The sequence below is a fragment of the Hippocampus guttulatus genome, chromosome 2, assembly GCF_054856545.1.
Source record: "Hippocampus guttulatus isolate MCC_2025c chromosome 2, RoL_Hgut_1.0, whole genome shotgun sequence".
Taxonomy (NCBI): Eukaryota; Metazoa; Chordata; class Actinopteri; order Syngnathiformes; family Syngnathidae; genus Hippocampus; species Hippocampus guttulatus.
The window spans coordinates 20,594,603-20,615,299 of NC_141262.1; the positions used below are offsets into that span (position 1 = coordinate 20,594,603).

Genomic DNA, 20,697 nt, shown 5'->3' on the forward strand with positions numbered 1-20,697 from the left:
CAATGTTTTTTTTTCTAGGATGAGAAGAAAAACATGTTTTTTTCCATTTTGCCTTGAACTATTGCCCTATTCCAGGAAGTTTAAGGAAAGGTGCTCTTAAGATTTAGAGAATTGTTTTTCTGAAGAGGCTCACGATCCTTCACGTAAGAGGCAAAACGGTTGGCGTCAATCATTTTATTTTATTTGTTACTCCCGGTCAGTTTGTGAGTTAGGTTTACTGGAAAACTGACTTGCAAATCAAAACATTCCATACTTAAACCTCGGAATGTTCAACCACACCATATCATTTCATCGAATAAAGGCGTATTACCTTAATGCTACCTTAGCATGTGAAAAACCATAAACAGGCTTGTGGAAATTAGCATAGATGTTAGCAATAATGATAAACGTTCAAACAACTGCTTCTTGTTAGGTCACACGGCGCAGCAACGCATACAAAAAGAAAATACACAAACGTTCACGGACATATTCTTTCTGCTCATTGGGAACAAAGAATATTACTAGAGTTTAGGTGGGGACCTTCTCTGCCTCCTTTCGCTCGTGCCGCACAACATGTAACTCTAAATTCCGACCTGCCTGTACACTGTAAAAACCCTTAAAAATGTAATGCCTCCAAATTGTAACCAGTTGTACACTGTACCCCCTTTACACGCTGTGTGTGTGCGGTCGTGCTGCTCGCATCACACTCCGGCTCAGAATGTTTTACCGTAGAGGCACTTTGAGTTCCCAGTTAGTGCTCAGGAAGTTTATTAACGACTCTCCATCTAGCAGTCACAATGTGAAAAACCCTTTGGTTCCAGAGCCAACTCTTTTTGGTCTTTGCTCCCTTGTTGATGTGTCTCCCTCTTGGATTTCATCGCTTTTCTGTGTCCGCAGGGTCCCGTGGTCTCATCTGCAGGCACTTCACTTTGCACTAAAAGTAACAGCACAACACTTTGAGTGTGCTGGGCTTGCCTTTAGTGTGACCTTTAATCAGACCGGTGTGAAAAGGGGATGGTGACTCATCCTTCTTGTCACATTTAGCAACAACCCCCGCCATTGGCTTGCCGACTCGCATCTTGCATTCCTCACACTGAATTGCGATTGTGAGGGTCTGTTGTTTCCCCACTTCTCCGTACTGATGCTGCTTACCTATTTTCCGCCTCCATGGGTGTGGTCGAAGGTCACACCTTCAAATTTGACCTGTGCCAAAGGCAAGAAGCAAGGCGGTAGATGCCTTGAATATTTTCAAGATGTGAGTCTTCCTTTGACTTTTTTGGGGGGGACTTGTGAGCAGAACATCAAGATACCACTCCCACTTAATTTTACACTAAAATCAACCCTTTCATGCACCCTGGAACCTGATAACATGATAATCTGTCCACTGTAGTCACCGCTGTCCCTGAAAGGGTTAAACATAAAACCAAGAAAATTACATGTCGTGTAAATAAAAAAACACATAGCTTCAAAGTGCACTAGCTTGATGCTAACACATAATAGGAACTTCCCGAAGCAACATCCAGCATATGTCTTGATGATATAACACTTTAAACAAAGCAGAGAATGACAGTTTGTACATTGAAACTCCTCTACAACGAAATCATGTTTGCAGCAAGAAATTTTTCACAACGGGGGTTTTTCACTGCAGCAAATTCGATCTCAGATGTAAACACACACACACGCATACACACACACATACACACACACACACACACACAAACGTATGTGTACACGCACACACAAACCTCTGTGTACTCTATTTTTATTCCAATAGTGCATAAGTATGAGCATACACTTACTTTCACTTCATATAGTCAGTGTAGAAAGAAAAAAGGGAAAGAAATTGCAAAATTTACGATCAGCATTCACTTTCACTTACATCAATTTCTTGGATAATGTCTTTTATTTTGCTTACCCCGTCTTTAATTTTGATCACTTTTACCCTCTCTTCCAGCGTCAGAGCTCTTCTTGTCTTAGCTGCTTGATATCCAAAGGTCCGTTTTGTCGCCATTTTAGCAATGCAACGTTCTTGCTTCGTCTGAAACGAATACTAACAAATACTTCCTGGACTACTGCGCATGTGTAAGCCAGTGTGGTCGTTGCTGTTGCTGTTTCCGAACAAAGCAGTAGAGGTCGCTGTTGGATTAGACTTCGTTGTAGTGAATCTCGTCGCGAAGTAAGAGCAGAGAAAAAGATTTCGTATAATGCGACAGTTTTTTTTTCGTTGTATGGGGGGCAGGAAAGTGGGAATGGTGTTCATGCATGAACATTTTTACACACTAGGGGGTATTTTCGCCCATGTAGGTTTCGTTGTAGAGAAGTTTCACTGTATATTTAATGATGCGCATATTGTTTAATTCTTTGCTCTCTTTTTTTACGTTCTTCCTTTGTGCTGTATGAAGTCAGTATTATATAGTGAGATTTTCCTTATTAAAAAAGAAGTCACCCCATTTTTCTTGTATTTGGGGAGACGTAAGAACCGATTACTGGCATTTCCATTCTTTTCAGGGGGAAAGGATAACTTGAGTGTTTGGAGAAGGGTCACTGAACTAATTAAAGTCATATCTCAGGGCGCCTCTGTATTAGTTCCTTTAATATGTATGGATTACTTTATTCCCTGTAGTCTTCGACTCATTTCATCGTGTTTGTGTTCGCCGCACTGCTTATCGTGCATGTATGTTGGATGTTTGTTTATCCATCCATCCATCCATTTTCCGATCCGCATTACCAGTGGGACTGTTTCATTAACCAAACACCGGGCGAGGGTGCAGATCCTCTGGTTGATTGGTCAGAGCAACACTTGTTACAGACTAGCAAAATACATTGGTAGTGATCCTCTTAGTATAACATATTTTTGTTTTTGCTTCCACGAGGAGGGCAAAACCCCACATGGTGTGCTGTTTGTGTTTTACCGATGCGTTCCCATGGTCATCATTGAGTTTCAGCTGAGTGTCGTTCAGGCTGCTTGGCTTGAACACGTGATTAATCACATGAGGTGGCCAGAAGCACAACACTGTGTGGGAGACCTAATGGAGTTGAAAATGGAATATATACCTGTAGGTGCGCGATGCCGTCCATTTTTCCCCCTTCCCCCGATTGCCATCCAAACAGGACATTCTTTTGCGTCCTCTTGGCCGAGACGCTTCTAGCTCGTGTTGGCCTTCATTGTAACGTTGTTTCAAGCATAAATAGCCAACATGTGGAGTCTTTGTTTTGGCGAGTTTAAAAATTGGCCGCAGGGTTTGCTCTCCATCTGCTTACCCGTTCACCAGCTTTATCGCACTTGACTGCGGTCTGGCGGACTGAGAGTTTGTTCTCCTGTTTTTTTGAGACAGAGCTGCCAATTCCAGGGTGGAAAATCAGGTAAAAGGCATGTCCGGAGTGAACCGAATTTATTTTTGTGCTGCGTGGGGCACCATCTGTTGGCTCTTTCGAGTTGGCATCGCGCACGTAGCATGAGAGCTAATCAGCTAGATGCCGCTTTGGCAAAGGCCGATTGTGACAATAACAGTGGCGCTCCGTGCATTTGGTACCCAGGCCTTCAGTCTGTACTTAAGCCATCTCTACAACCACCATCATGCCACAATGGAGCTGATTATTCAATGTATTCAAATGTGAATGTTGCTTCAGATGAAGAGGAAGAAAAAAAAATACTGATATCATCAAGGACCGGCGTTCTGGCCCTGTGTGGACAAGTTGGAAATGTGTTTGGTTCATGATTAATTTTTGTAGCGGGCCACATTGTAGTAACGGTTTCCATCAGAGGGCCATTTTGAGGGCCATTCATATTATTCCATACACACAAGAAATTGATGAATAACCCCTTTTAAAATCATTTAGTTGCAGACAATAGATTCTCAAGTGACTGTAAAAAAAATGCTGCAATATCTGAATCATCAATCAACCCCGAGGCTGAGCTGAGCACTGAAGTTACTACACATGCCAGCACGATTTAGCAGATTGAATTCACTTGACAACACGTTGAGGCGTGATTCTGATTGGGCAAAATTAAATAAATAGAAATTTACATCCAAATGTACTGGAAGCAGTCCAACAGAGAGAAACACCACTAACATTTGAAGTTGGCAACAGATGGGCCAGATTAATTTTTTTAAAAAAACTTAAAATGTGTAAAATAATTTAAAAAAATAATAAAATGGCAATTGATTTATTTGTAGAGTATGATGAACTATAATAAAGTGTAATTTTAATGATTCCATTATTCAATTAATCTTTCTGTATTTTTATTTTGTGATGTATCGATTTCTGAAAAAAAAAGTGACTTGACCAAATTTGGACAGGTCACTGCATCTGATATTGTTTAGGTCTGCAGAGAAGGCCTTTGCTATCCACGACCCTTCACCACAGTATAAAACACAGAGTGCGAGGCAGGTTAAGTGTACAAGGTAATGAATGAGTGTTTCCCTCAGACCGGTTTAATGACCCTGGCCTCCCACCAAGCTCGCGAGTTCTTTAAAGTGGCGGCCTCACAATTACAATTGCGCTCCATGTCGCCTACGTGGGGTAATTATTGCCCCCGTCCTCATCTGCCAGGGGCAATTAATCCCGCCTGGTGGCCCATCACCGTCCGTGTGCCCTTTATCTCCATGTTTGCCACGCTTCCATAAGCGCAATAACATCCCCTGACCTATTCTCTCCTGTCTCCTTGCCATCGCCCGCCATCTCTCAGGCAATTTCTGTTGCCGCTCAGTTGGCTGCAATGTGGACACACCTGCGACCGCGCGCGGACAACGTTTCCCCCTTTGTCAGCTCTCCCCGGCAACTTAATATGCATTCGCATCCACTCTTCAGCAGATAGTCCTGTCAGCTCAAAATGAGGTGGCGGCATTCATGCAGAAACGTACCCCAAACGCCCCCACTCCAGCCCGCTCCCTCGCCAACGCCGACCATCCGCCGCGCCGTTCGGCTCGCTCAAACAAACGGCCATTAATTTGTTCAAATGTTTACATTCGCCTCCTACTTGGCTGAATATCAGAAGTTCCTCATGGGCCCCCCCCCCCCCCCCCCAACAAGCCTCCCCAGAGTTCACCACACCAACACCCCCACCCCACCCTTGTCCAAACACCGCACCACTTGAGTGCGCCGTCTTGTTAAAAAGACTTCCTGAAGCTGAAAGGGCAATCACATTAACAGGGGAAGTGTCAAGAAAAGACTGCAGAGAATTTGCCAGACGGTCCAATCAAGTACAGTCAACCCAAACGATAGTGTAGATTTTTAAGCAATTTATTTTCCCATACACATTTTTAACCCAGGCGGCCCGATAGTCCACTGGTTAGCTCGCCGACCTCACAGTGCAGAGGTACCGGGTTAAATTCCAGCTCCGGCCTCCCTGTGTGGCGTTTGCATGTTCTTCCCGGGCCTGCGTGGGTTTTCTCCGGGTACTCCGGTTTCCTCCCACATTCCAAAAACATGCATGGCAGGCTGATTGAACACTCTAAATTGTCCCACAGTGTAAGCGTGGATGGTTGTTCGTCTCTGTGTGCCTTGCGATTGGCTGGCAACCGGTTCAGGGTGTCCCCCGCCAACTGCCCGAAAACAGCTGGGATAGGCTCCAACACCCCCCGCAAACCTTGTGAGGATGAAGCGGACCGGAAAATGGATGGCTGGATGGATGTTCAACCCAACCACTTAATAACAAGAGTCTGCTTGCTTAATGCTAGCATATAATGCGAAACACCACAGACAGGCTAATTGAAATTAGCATCGGACTTTTGGTCATTATAAATCGTCACGCAACTTTTATTTCCACATACTGCTGCCATCCACGAATATATTCAGCAGGTACGTTTTTATTTTTTTTCCCATCTTTTGCGTAAAAAGATTAAGGTGTCAATCTCGGCACGGGATCTAGATTATGAAGGAGATAAAGGTCGTAGAAGATAGTAGAAACTCTCTGTGTGGAGATCTTGAGAAAAGATGACCCAGTTCGTGCAGTGAATGAAGATCGGCATGTAAAAAGCATGAAACAGAACAGTGTTGCTTGCCGACTGTATCCCAGCGACAGATGGTGTCGGCTGCCGTATTAGCAGAATGTGTCGTGGCCTTCAATTTTCACGCAAAAGGCCACCGAGGAAGTGTCAAGAAAAGGTTGCCGAGAATTTGCCAGAAGGGTCCAATCAAATAGACCCATCTCCGGTTTTAATTGCAAATGTGTAATTGGCCCTGTAATTGTGAGGAGCAAAAAAAGTGGGCTGTGTGGATTCCGAACACATCACATAGCAATTACACAACGTTTTTGCCGCCGGATTTAACGGTGAGGAACCTCTTTACGAGAGTGACGTTAAATCTGAGCTCGCGCTGGCACCCCCAAGGTCCTTTTCAACACGCGCAGCCAGAACCTTGTTGTCCTTGTCAAGCCAACGTCGTGCGTGACCTCGCTTGCCGTGATGGGTCGCAGCCGTTTTTCTTCCTGGAGATCACGCCGCTCCGCTCAGTCATGCGCAGAGGATTTCTCCAGCAGCTGGAGCTGCGGGATGATTAGATGCTTGAACGCGGTGAAGCGAGTTAGCCATTTGGCCGGCCCGCCGTCGCCGCTTTTGCCACTTCAATAAATGCGATAAGAAGTGCACGAGTCAACCTTGAAGCGGACTTTTTTGACTCGCTCGCCATCTGCTACCTTTTAAAGAGCGCTCGCAGCATCTCTCACTGCAGTTTATGCTCTTACGTCACCATCGCACGCCACAACAAACGTGGTAAATGCTGTCAACATCAAGCGGCTGACAAACCTGTAGTACTTAAACCATTAGCACGAGCCTCTTTGTGGGGCGGCTCACGGCAATTTGACTGTTCTGAAATGCGATGCAGTTCACATCGAAGGCGGCTGAGATGTAACGCGTTGGAAAAAATAACACTGTTGCTCCAAATAGAATAGACGAGCCTTTTCCTTGTCACGATACCCTTCTGCCGTTATCTTGAAAGCAGCTCCTTGTGAAGTTCAAACATTTGGAGTATGTTAAATAGAAAAAGAATATAAAAATATACGGGGAAAAAACGGCGAGAAATATTGACAACAAAAGATAATTAGTCATTGCAGAAGGATAGAATTGTATAAATAATTATTAGTGCCCAGTAGAGGGATTATTGCAGTGTTTCAAGCCCAGTAAATATAGCACAGTAGAGTGTGACTTTCTAGACACATTTTGGGTATTCTCCTGAAGTCGCTTTCTGGAACTGTACTTGTACTCAATTTTGATTTTTTTGATGGCCTTTTACTTTGACAGAATCATAATGTTTATCATTTTGTGCTTTCACGCAGAAGTACATTACAGTTTGGACTTGATTACAGTAATCCCTTGTTTATCCTGGTTAATGGTTACCAAAACCACCTGCGATAAACGAAAATCCGCGAAGTAGCGACCAATTAACATACATACAACATAAGGTTGTTTAGACAATTAAGGATGGAGAGACCTGCTTTTGTTCTTATAAGTCTCTCTCTCTCTCTCTCTTTCTCTCAGAAACACACATACACTCACTCATCTGCGAGCCCATGCGTGCACCACACACACGGTGCCCCACATGGACCTTCCGCGCTTGAGCAGAGTGGCACACACTAGCACGCATAGAAAACAACACTTAGACACTGATTTTTGCGGACTTAAAAAAATAATTTTTTTTTTTAATGAATGTTTGCAAAAAATCCGCGATGCCGCGATAAACGAACCGCGAAATAGCGAGGGATCACTGTACTTTTACTTAAGTACAAGAGTTGAATCTCGACATCACCTTTACCCAGAGTGATTTCTTTTCTTTATTACACAAGTATTTGTACTTCTGCTCAAGTGCAATTTGCAAGTACCTACGCAGCCAGGTTCACATGCACCACACACAAAAAAAAACCGTGGATAAAGTTCAGGAGTTCAGCTTCCAACAGCATCAGAAGAATTTCACGCTTTAAAGGAATCACTCAGGAAAAGGCACTTGAAAACGTCACCTGTGGGTTATTTATTTATTTATGTTTTAAGCGAGTGCAAATCCGCACATCCAACAAAACTCGGTGTGGTTCGGCTTACTGTTGAGGTGGCCTCGCATGTCCTTCTTATCTTGCCAACCCGGTCGCCATGTTTGTCCGAGCCCTTTTGAAGCAGCCGACTTTTGTTGAGCAAGTCATTTTCTCCGGCTATGTTTAGTCGTGGCGCTCCTTTGTCTGCTCTTAAGCACATTCACATGCAATGGGGCTGTTATCTCCGGCTCGGCTGGTCGGGGAAGGGGGGGGGGGGGGGGGCTGGTGTGAGGGTTTTCTCGGCTTTGTGCGGCATGAAAAGGTGGCGTCAAGCTCTTTCGATGATGCCAAGCGCACACAATGACAGAGATTGAGGTTGCTACTGAGTGAGTGAGACGATGCCACTTTCTTCAATTCACATGCTGCATTGCCATCTTTATATGAATCTTTTTTTTTTAATTAGGTGCCCCCCCCTTTGTTGTTTACTCGGGTGATGTTGTTTTATGCGATGCATAGGGAGGGAAGGGCACATGTAGAAGGTAGTCAGGTTGACAGGGGAATTTGGTTAATAAGCACAGCAGGGAATGGTAGTTAGAAACAAATAAAGCCTCTGGGGGATGTCAATATTCCATTTTATTGTTGCAAAATATCAGGATGGAAATTATCACGTCGACCGTGAAACAATTGGGAACCTCATTGTTTTTTCCTCTGCCTTTACCGAGCCGGATTTGACGTTGAGAAAGTCTCACGGCGCAAAACCGAAAAGTGAATTTGGCAGGAATGCTGCATATGTGTGCAGCACAGCGGGAACTAGTTTGCTTCTACAGAGCACCCCACAAATCTGAGCGTTTTTAGTGTTGAGAGGATTTGAACAATTTTAAGTTAATGGTGTGCCCTAAAGGATTTTTTTCTGTCAAAATAGTTGTCACTCTATTTGACGAATGGGGAAAACATCATCTTTACTTTTCGGCTCACGTACATTACAGTCTGTACTCTTTTGCTTCAGTCCAACTTGAGAGTCTTTTCTTGGTCTCCCGCCAAGTATCTGCATTACTACTGAAGTACAAGATGTGATTCCTTTTGCCACCTCTGTGCATAACATCCAGTATCAGGAATGCCAAAGTAATGGTGATATGGAGCCATTATTAGCATTCATAAAGTGCTTTTGAAGCCCTGAGTGGACTTGAAAGAACTTTCTAGCCCATTAACCTCAAATGAACGCCTCCGAAACCCTGTCATCGTGGAACGCCTCGGGATGACTGACTTTTCATCAGCTCCTTGATTAGAGACGGAAGGTGGCTCCATTAAACTTTTTCTTTTTTTTCCTTCCCTTCATCTCCGAAATGAACATTTTCAATCACCGCGTCGGGATGGATGGTGGGGCCGGTGGATGGGGTGACGCGGGGTGAGGGCCAATTTAAATTGCGGCCCGAATAATTAGATTCGTTATTGGACGTCGCCTGTTGAGTTTCTGTGTGTGGTGGGTTACATGTTGACTTAATGTCAGCCATCCGTTTTGCTTTCACCGCGCTTGGGCTGCAGAACGGGAGGCTCATTCATCACCGGCCTTGTGCGGCTGTGGGCCCCCGCGCAACCGAGTGACAGACGCGCACATAAACAACGTGGCACACACACACACACACACACACACACACACACACACACACACACACACACACACACACACACACACGAGTGCATTCCACTGTGAATTTATAACAAGGGGCCTTATATCTAATATAAAAGTGTCAGCCACTGAACTAACACACACGCACACACACACACACACACACACTTGACTGGTGACATTGATGCAAACACACCCTGTCATATGTACATTTCCTCAGCTACCCTTGTGTGTGAGTTTTTGTTTGCGCGTGTGCGTGCGTGTGTTTGTGTGTGTACGCACGTGCAGTCAAATCTGTCAGAGGGTTTGTGATTGATGGATGACGGTGGCCCCGGGCAGATTCGGGCGACATGCAGGCGTCCGCCTCACCCCCTCATCCATTTTAACCCTCACCTACAGATGCTGTTCAGTCTGCATACGCACCTTGTAGCACGTTCCAGGTTTTGCCCAAAAATATATTCATCATATTTGTCTTTATCAAATTTTTTTTCAAATTTAATAGCCTGTCTGGATTTGATAAATGGCTGATTAATCTTTCATCGGTGTTAGGGAACATGTATTTTTCATGGTTTACATTACTTGTTTTTGGCATTAAAAAAAAAGAAAGCAAAAGAAAGTCACTGAAAATGTCACTTCAAGTGACTTCATAATTTTGAAGTATGACCACTTTTTGGATCTCTCGATTGAATAAATTAATATTTTCAAGGCACCCTGGGTCTTTTGTTTCCATTCGATTCCAACTATTATTGTGAATCGAACACACGATGCTAAATCAAAAATTTATTTCAGTTGACAAAATCACTGCACACAAATTTCATAGCACCTGAACTAAAGAATATTTTAAATTTTGATTTGTATATTTTGTATGTTGTGAGAGGGAAGAAATTTCATCTGTGCTGTATGCACATTTAACAATAAAGTTGTACTTGACTTGAGTCACTTTGAGCAAATTCCTCAAATTTCATGGTGGAAAAAAATGGCAGCGTATTTATTGCCGTCAAATTTGACCTATCCGGATATTATGGAGCATTTTAAAAATGTTTTTATTTTTCTGCCAACCCAGAGAGGAATCCCCATCGGGCAGTTCTGCAAGGACTTCAACGAGAAAACCAAAGAGATGAAGGAAGGCATCCCTCTTCCAATCAAGATCAACGTGAAGGTATTTTGCACGAGCGCGCTCCAAACTCCACGCGACCTCCTTTCGCTTCCCGCCCCGCGCCGACCCGGCCCACCCACCAGCCGAAGAACATTTACTGAGCGCTTCCATAATTCATAGTCAGGCGTAGAACTAAGCCTTTTTTTTTCATTTGCAATTCATTAATGAAGTAATACCCAGAGGAAGGTGCAGTCAAGCGGCATTAAGTGCCAGGAAGACATTGCAATGAGTGAAAAGTGCTTGTTCTTTCTTTGACATCCCCACCACAGCCACCACCACCACTCTCTCCCATCACCACTCATCAGTTGACTTGACACTCTGCCACCTCAAATGTCACTATACAGTGACATATGATCTACTTAAAGCCCATCGCTGCCACCTGCAGGTAATGTCCGTTGCAGGAGTGCAGCGTTTCCCAAGCCAGGGACATATTTTACGTCAGAAGAATCTCATGATTTAATTGGTTCTGGAAGAAATGTCTTCACAATAAAATTTTGTAAGTAGAGATGCATTTTCCATGTAAATGCCCTAATCCGTTCCAAGCCCCCCAAAATTCAGACATAAATGTTTTCCAAAGCATAAAAATGCATTAAAATATGTAACAAAGGCATGTTACAAATAGATTATTGCACAATAAATGAGAGTTATGTATAATGTAAAAAAACAAAAAAAAAAGATAAAGTAAAGAAGAAAAATGATGGTCATTTAACTTTTAACTGCGTCCTCATCGTGTTTTGTCCTCTTTAGTTCATGTTCTCTCTCAGAAGTGTTTTTTTTGCCTGGCATTTTGTAAAGGACTGATCCAAGGATGTTTGCTTTTGTCGGCTTTTAACGATCCTTTGAAAATGTCCAAGGCAAACATCAGCATAGTGAGCGACCGCCCGACTGGTGAACACTTTTTCTGGGTGATTCACATTTGCGTTAAAACTCGGAATAGCTCATAGGGGCGAATGACAAGGACGCTGCATAGACACATATATCTATCTCCACACATAGACGCATACGGTAGAGGTCCCTCTTAGCCAATGAGATGCCAGGATGATGCTCGGTAATAGCCAATGGCAGAGCAGCTATAAACATGTTGCGTTTAGAAAACTCGGAGATGTGAGTAGCAACCCATACTATATTTTTACCTTTGGTATCTTGAAATTTCTTTCATAACAAAAGGCAATATTTTCCCGTTCAGGGGTTTCATAACTTGAAAATTTCATATGAAGAGACGTTCGTAAGTAGCTGTATCACTGTATCACAAAAGGTTTGAAAGGATGGTTATCATCTCTCAACTTACTCTCAATTTCACTTCGTCAATGGAAAACCCACAGAATAGTGTTTTCTGTGTCACTGAAGCTACCAAAAATAAGCAGTCGACTTTGATTTTTTTTCCCCCGAGCTTTTTCTGTTCTTTGGTAATCAGGATTAGAACATTAGAACAACACTGGTTTCTGCACAAGAAGCAGAGAAAATTAGCTTTTTGTCAAGAGTCAAGCAGATGTGTGACTTTGACGTGAATTTTTATTTTTATTTTTGCTTAGGTGAAACCTCAAAATGTAAATGAACAAAAATAAGACTGAGAAAGCGATTTTGTTCTCAAAATAATTTCTTTACACACATACATCTAAGGGTGGCATGGTGGTCGACTGGTTAGTGCATCAGCCTCACAGTGCCGAGGTGCAAGGTTCGATTCTGGCCTTCTTGTGTGGCGTTTGCATGTTCTCCCCGTGCCTGCGTGGGTTTTCTACGGGTACTCCGGTTTCCTCCCACATTCCAAAAATATGCATGGTAGGTTAATTGGACACTCCAGATTGTACCGAGGTGTGAGTGTGAATGGTTGTTCGTCTATGTGTGTCCTTGGCTGGCAAGCAGATCAGGGTGTCCCTTGCCTACTGCCTGATGAAGGCTGGGACCCTCGTGAGGATAAGCTGTTTAGAAAATGGATGGATGGATGGACAGGCATTTAAGAAACGTGCCGTGAGTAATGCTAACGCAACACATAACTCGGCTAGAACACCAATGGCTTTTTTACATACCTGACAAAATGTATCCGACTTCGTGGTATTTGCAATTCTCTTCTTCATAAGCCACGAGACTCGTCAACACCCCCGTGAAAAACAAGACGCGCCAACCGAGTTGACTGTGCCCCGCTAACGATGGCTGCCGCTTTCCTGTTGATGCCGGGAGGTGACAACTGCAGCTTAGCCTAGCATCGAGAACGGCATTCTGGGGAATAGCAACCCCGCCTGGCGCTTGCTGTGTCTTTTTCATCCTCAAAAGCGCACGTGGCGGGAGAAAATACAGACACCTTGTCAGAGTGTGGAAGACTGCGTGGGAGTCGACACTTAGATGAATCTACCGTGTTGTCTTTTGTTAATGAAGCTCTTCACAGCAGTCGTGACAGATGAAAACGGTGAATACATTAGCAGGACATTTCATTTGTCGGGAGGTGGAGCATGCTCTGCGCAATTCTTTACATTTTGGCAAGGAACTGGATCAAGGTGCAAATCTAGTCAATATTTGAGATGAAATGTGAATCTATTATTATCATCATAAACCAAAATTAGGGTACCGTATTTTCACGACTATAAGGTGCCATTAAAAGTCTAAAATTTTCTCCAAAATGGACAGGACGCCTTATGATGCGGAGCGTCTTGTCTATGCGCTGAGTTCCAAAACTGACTGACAGCCGATACGCTGTTTATATAGAGAAAAGGCGGAAGTGACTGTGGACAGGCATGCGGCAAAGAAGTCGGCCAATCAGTGAAGGGTGGGCGTGTATATATACACATATGGAGAGCGAGAGAGAGAAAAGGCAGATGTGAGTGAGGACAGGCATGCGGGGAAGAAGTCCGCCAATGGGTGAAGGGTGGGCGTGTAAGTGGACGCTAAAGGGACGCCCCAAGCAGGTACCAACACCTGTATAGAGTGTGGCTATGTGCATTGTTGCAAAACAACTTCGGTTTTGGTTTCTAAGAACCCCCGAAAATAAATTCTACAAAGAGACACGCCTACGAAGCTCAGTTCAAACTTCAAGCCATCGGTTATGCTTTTGGCATGCGTGCCCATCTCACAGCAGCGGTGAAAAACCAAGTCAAGCAAATGAACTCTGAGCTTGCCGTTATTCCCGGAAGCTTGACTAAAGAACTCCAACCGCTGGACATCGGCATCAACCGGGCGTTCAAAGTAAAGTTGCGAGCGGCATGGGAACAATGAATGATCGATGGCAAACACAACTTTACAAAGAGTGAGAGGCAGCGCCGGGCGAGTTACGCCACAATTTGCGAATGGATTGTGTCTGCTTGGACGAACGTGTCTGCTTGCACTGTTGTTCGAGTTTTTGGCAAAGCCGGCATCATTTCTGTGGAGCCACATGGCAATGAGAGTGACTGACAACGAGAGGGAACACGGCGTTTTTGATGGATTACCGGTACTTGCACAATTGTTCAATTCTGATGCAGAGGATGAGGACTTTGATGGATTTCTGGGTGATGATTGATCGAAAAACGTGAGTACATTGTACGATGGCTAAATAAAATACAACGGAACTCAGTTTTCCGTTGCCTTTTTAAAAACGTGTTTTTAGCTTGTATCTGTATGTCTTGGCATGCTACCGTATGCTTCAAGCTAACGTGTTTTTAGCGTGCGCGCATGCATGCCGTATGTTTAAGCTGGCGTATGTTTTACCACTTTAAAATTGCGCCCAATAATACAGTGTGTTTTGTCTATGTGTAAAATACAGAAATAGCACCCATTAATGAGACTGCGCCCAACCATACGGTGCGTCGAATGGTCGTGAAAATACGGTAGTTATCTGTGTTAGCACCATATTGGAAAAAAAGCCCCACAAATGGGAATACAATACCTGCTGAATACATCGCTGATTTATGTTGATTTTCCTTTAAGAGGTGGAGCCTAGTGAGGTGGTGTGTGACATTGACATGTGAATATGTGGGTGTAAGTTGTGGCCAACAGTTGCTCTGTGCGAGAGTGTCGCTGTTCCATGTGTGTTAAAGTGCCGGTAGTTCTTTGAGGGTTTAGAATTCCGATGCCAATTATGCTCATTTCCGTTAGCCCGTCAATGGTGAAATGAGCTTTTGTTTTATGTCAGTTTTACAGTTCACCTCATCGGGGCTGACAAACAAATTGAGGCAAGCACGCTGGGCCTCTTATTAAGAGAACAGTGTGAATGATAGACTTGTACTTGTTTCCTCAAAGGCTTGTTATACAATAGTCTCCTATTTGTTGACTGGGTGCAAGTGAGAACGGGTCATAAGGCGTATGTTGAAAAATATGTGTGTGAAGGGTGAATCCCTGAAAAACTAAAATAAAATAACATATATGGTCTCATGTATCACAGATTTGCCGACTATGACAGGTGGGTCCAAAACTTTTCCCTCACCCTCTAAGAATATGACTTCAGCTGACAATATAATGTTGGCTGTAGCTGCTAAATTAAAGTTGGCTGTCGTCAAGTTTCGAAAGGAGTTTTTTTTTTGTCAACTCAAGCACTTTTTGTCGAGTTATTCGTCATTTTCTGCTTGAGGCTGCAACCTTTTTAACTCCAAAGTTTGCATGACTTCAAAGACATTTTTTTTTTCTCAGCCAAGAGAAAGGCTTTGATTTGTTTTGAGGAATCTGCGCAAGGCGAATCTTCCATGATAATTAATAACTGTCACCCCTTTGTGTCGGCAGCCCGACAGGACGTACGACCTTCAAATCGGCCGGCCCACCGTCTCGTACTTCCTCAAGCAAGCGGCGGGCATCGCCAAAGGAGCCGGAAAAACAGGTGAGACACTCGCCTCCTTCCCTCGTGCCATGGGAGCGCTCGCTGCCTTTTGAGCTCGACTCGAGCGGTGTTGCTTTCACAGTTCTGGCGGCTCCAACGGACTCTCAGCTTTTACAGTAAAGAGAATCGCTAATCCCTCCTCGGCGCCGTCTCTGTTCAGATGTTGACTTCTAACAGCCAGCTCTACCCTGCTGCCCGCTCACTCTTGTTCACATTCTACAATAGAGAAATACATTTAACTCCAGTTCTTGCGGGGGGATGTGGTTAAGACACACCAGCGATTGGTGAAAAACTGCACAAAGAGATATGATGAGTGCTGTTCATTGAGGTGTTATTATGAATCCCACTTGCATTCCGGACAAAGTTTGCCTCTTTGCAGTGAAATTTATAAAACCATCTCAGCTCCTCTGTGGAATGATCAGTACGGCATTAATATTAGTCATTCTACCCAGAGGGTAAAGAGTATATGACTGTGGAGTTTTTGTTGCTCAACCGTTTGTCTTCCATTTGTTGCTTCAAGGTGGAATTTTTCTCAAAAGTAATATTAATTAATTAATTAATTTATTTCAATCCACGGCGGCCCAGTGGTCCAGTGGTTAGCGCGTCAACCTCACGGTGCCGAGGTACCGGGTTCGATTGCAGCTCCGGCCTTCCTGTGTGGAATTTGCATGTTCTCCCCGTGCCTGCGTGGGTTTTCTGCGGGTACTCCGGTTTCCCCCCACATTCCAAAAACATGCATAGAAAGCTGATTGAACACTCAAAATTGTCCCTAGGTGTGAGTGTGAGTACGGATGGTTGTTTGTCTCTGTGTGCCCTGCGATTGGCTGGCAACCGGTTCAGGGTGTCCCCCGCCTACTGCCTGAAGACAGCTGGGATAGGCTCCAGTACACCCCGCGACCCTTGTGAGGATGAAGCGGATCAGAAAATGGATGGATGGATTGATTTTAATCCGCAAATCCCACTGAATTTAAAACTCACGGGGCAGCAATGCATACACACAGTGTGGAGGGGTAAAACGCTGTACTATATTATGTGGTCCCCACTTGTGCTTGGGGAGGAAAAAAGGTCCACTAAGTTGGATAATTCAACAACAATTTTTACCCGGAAGCTTTGCCAGCACCTCGTGATGGCATCCACACAGACAGACATTTCCAGTCTATGCCAAACTCCATTGCACTGTGTTCAAACTACTCAGGATTGTTTTCTTAGTCTATTTACACCCTCTGGTGGTGGAAAGTTGTGACTGCAGGAAAGCAATGAGATTTTCCCTGTCAGGGGTCGTCACCATTCCGTGATGTTTGGCCCACTTTTTTACACTGGCTGTTTTTCCTGTCCTGACCGGATGAATCCTTCACTGTAACTTTAATGAGTAAAAGAATGATAATCAAAGTAAATAATTCAATCTTCATTCCGTTGGAAGGGCACGAGACGGCCGGCATGGTGTCGGTGAGAGCCGTGTACGAGATCGCCCGTGTGAAAGCGGAGGATGAGTGCTTCAAGCTTCGGAACACGTCGCTGGAGAACGTGGTCAAAAGCATCGTGGGCTCGGCACGCTCGCTGGGCATCAAGGTGGTTAACGAGTAAGTGGCGCAACCCATTGTGTCAGTCGGCGCCAGAAGCTTCGAGATTGGCCGAGTTGAATGTTTGATCGCCACTTTTAATGAAGTTTAGGCACAACTGCGCCCGCCCGCGTAACAGACAAAGAAATATTTGTAAGAATAAGGAGTATTTTCAAATGATTGCACCACAACAGCACCAATATGCTGGACAAGTATATTTGTATGTGTAAGAAAAAAAAATGTATATTTTTCAGATAAATGTTATTTTTCAAATCCTAATATCACAAGAAAAAAGATTTTTTTAATCAAAGCGAAATTGTTTTCATTATTAATATTGTGACAAGAAAGAAAATGTATTTTCTCAATAATTGGTCATTTACAAAAATACAGGAAATTTGGGGGGATAAATATGGCAATAGTTACATACATTCAGGAATAAACTCATATTTATATTTGAAACATATATTTTCTAGATAGAAAATAATATTTTCAAAATTAAAGTCTTAATATTGTGAGTATTAATGCATATATTTCCAAAAATAGTTTCATATCTGTTTGAAAATGATGGGTTAATGTAGGCCCCATTTTGGAGAGAATCTCGTTCATTTTGGAGAAATCTGCTTTTACATTTTCTTAATTAGTTCCAATATTATGAGAACGAAGTACTATATTTATATTGTGTGAATACATTTGAGCAGGGGTGCCCATTACGTCGATCCTGATCTACTGGTAGATCTGAGACAGGTCCCAAGTAGATCCGAAGAGTGTCGAGGAGAAAAAAAACCCATTTGTGTGTCTTTGTACATGTTAGTAATATATTTTAGTGTTAATGTACGCTGCACCCTAATCATCCTATCAGTCTCCTTTTCACAAAATAAATATTTAAAAAAATAAAATAAAGCAGGTAAATCTTGAATTTATGGTGGCGCGTGATGACGTCACCGGAAGTTGTTTGCGCTCAGCAGTCTGCAATTGCAGCTTGTGATCAGAGCTGTTGCGCTCTCAATCTTTTATCGACATTATTCTCATTCAGAGTTTGCTTCGTGTACAATTCACCGAGGGCACGGGCAAAGAATAGGAACCTCGGAGGGCCCAGGGAAGCACTTTAAAACGGTACGTGTGAGCTACGATGGTTAACAGGCTGCAAAAGTGCATCGCATGCCTCAGTTTCAGGCTGTTTCTCATCATGGCGTGTGTGTGTGTGTGTACGTGTGCGAGCGTGTGTGAATGTGTGTACGTGTGCGCGTACGGGTACGCGTACGTGTACGTGTACGTGTGCGTGTGCGTGTCTCGTAAGGGTAGATCCCGTGAGGTTAGTTGATCGAAAAGTAGATCTTCGGTCCAAAAGGTTTGGGCACCCCTGCATTTGAGGAAAAACTTGTAGAGTAGAATGTCCGAATATCAGAAGAATAAATATGCGTATTTTGGGGGGGAAAAGTATTAAAGTCATTGCAGTATCACACAAAATAAGAATTATTCTCCAGAATAAGTGTTTATATCTTGTTAACCTAATAGCATAAGCAGGTTATTTTTTAAACTTAATGTCACAATATCAATAAATGCATACATGTTCAAACCTGAAAAGTCATATTTTCAAGTCATAAAGTCACAAGATTAGATTTATTGAGTCTTCGCTATCTTAAAACCTTTACTAGGTGTATAAGATGTGTTTCGATCCAACAACAATATCGATTCAACAACACGGTTGATCTGCAGTGGTTTCTCTTCTCTCATGCCCCCCCCCCCCAAAAAAATAGCAAAACCCCATCATCCCCTAATCCTTCTTTTTGTTTGTGTGTTCAGCCTCTCCGCTGACGAGTACAAAGTGTTCTTGGAGCAGCGAGAAGAAAAATTGAAGGCGGACGCCGCGGCGGCTGCCGAGGCTGCGGCTGCGGCTGAAGCGCCACAAAGCAAGAAGAGATAAAACATTCAGAGCGTGTCCGCGGCTCCTTACTGACACCTAGCGGCCATGTGAGCTGCTACACTGCCCTCCATGGAAAGCCCGAGCAGCATTTGTTCCATGTCGTCCGTGTACTCGTACACTCTTTGACCTCACTGGTAAAGACGATTCCTTGCACTATTAGAACAAACGTTTTTTTGTTGTTGTTGTTTTTTACCACTTCTGGGCATTTCTGCATAGGACATCCACATCCGCTAGTGAAGCGTTCAATGTTAATGGCGATGTTATAATGATACACTCGTAGTCACTCAGTGCACAATTTTAACTCACTAGTGTCCTACTAAAATGCCAACTTTGTCCCACGAGTGTTGACAAAGAGCGTTACGAGTACATCGACCTTAAGCATTCTATGAAGCTGTGGTGGAATTAATAATGTTACAAATGTAACAGTAGTTTTCTCGTAAGGTTTAAATGCGTACTGGCAGGCCAAAAGTGGCATTTTGTTTGCCCTTGTCGTTCTACTCGTGCACTGAATTCTTACTTGTGAGGCCAAAGACCGATTTCCTTACCCGCCCATTCCTATTTATACACATTGTATACAATACCAACACTGAATAAATCCAATTCAACTCTTTGCTGCGTCTTATTTGACTTGAATTTTCTCAGACTTCATTAAAAAAAAAAAAAAAATTAAAAAATCATTGCACCATCGAAGTTTTCTACAAGGTAACACTGTCATCAAGCTTCAAAGTTAGTCGTGCACGTCACTCCATACGTGAGTATGACAAATGTGTTTGACAAGCCTGAAGTGTGTTTAACCTCAAATTTCACAGACAATTTTTTTTGTCTTTTTGTTTTTTCAACAAACAAAACTTGCATCATAGATGTTTTACATGTGGTGTCGCCCCGAAGTCTGACATTTGCTTCCCCCTCACTCCATTTGTACAATTGACTTGAAATTTCTCACTCCGTCTTAATTTGGTTTAAAAAAAAATAAACGCATAACTACAAGTTGCGCCATCTTGAAAAGAAAGGACACTTGCTGTCTATACATTTTGATGTGAATTTTTTATTTTTTATTTTTTTTAGAAAACTTGTCTTAAAAGGTAAACTTCACTATATCCTTGTTTCCATTTCGTGTAATATGTGCAACAGCTTCATGTGCTATATAAAAGAAGAGGAAAAGAAGATGTTTCAACATTTTAGCCTCGAATTTCAAAAGGATGTTAATTTGATTCCCTCCCTCCGTCATGTTTATTTTTTTGCCTTTTTACTACGCCGGCCTCGATCTCAAATAGTGCGCTTTTTGTTTGTTGTGTGACAGATTCAATTTATCTGTGTGACATGACGTCTGGTGCAGTTCCTATTTCGAGCAGATGATGGCAGCAGTCGACTGATTCACTGAAGACTGCTCAGCTGCTCAACTCGACTGTTCCACAAAAGTCAGTATGGAGTTTCAACGTACCGGTACGTTCATTTTTCAGGGTAAAAAAAAATCATATTTTATACAAGTAATACACCGTTCAAACATTTGCGGTCACTTGCAAATGTTTGTGTTTTGTTGCTGAAAGTAAAGCGCTTGTGCAGTTCTCCCCTTGCTGTATTACGTTTGATCTGTGAAAGTCGTGTTTAAATATTTCGCAGATTTTTTTTCTATTCATATTTTTTTATATACGATGTGTTTTTGAAAAGTGTTTCAAGCTTCAGTGTGATTACAGCATTTGGAGGGATAT

At 43.2% G+C, this 20,697-nt stretch overlaps 1 protein-coding gene across 1 annotated transcript in view; it reads left to right on the forward strand.

Annotated features, from left to right (window-relative positions):
* mrpl11 (mitochondrial ribosomal protein L11) overlaps positions 1-19,598 on the forward strand; it is a 66,632-nt gene extending 47,034 nt beyond the window's left edge. The window contains exons 3-6 of the mRNA XM_086101264.1: positions 10,633-10,728; positions 15,412-15,505; positions 16,926-17,085; positions 18,868-19,598. Coding sequence (XP_085957390.1) covers positions 10,633-10,728; positions 15,412-15,505; positions 16,926-17,085; positions 18,868-18,988 — 471 coding nt within the window. The 3' untranslated portion in view covers positions 18,989-19,598. The remainder of the gene's footprint in view (positions 1-10,632; positions 10,729-15,411; positions 15,506-16,925; positions 17,086-18,867) is intronic.
* Positions 19,599-20,697: the final 1,099 nt, after the last annotated feature.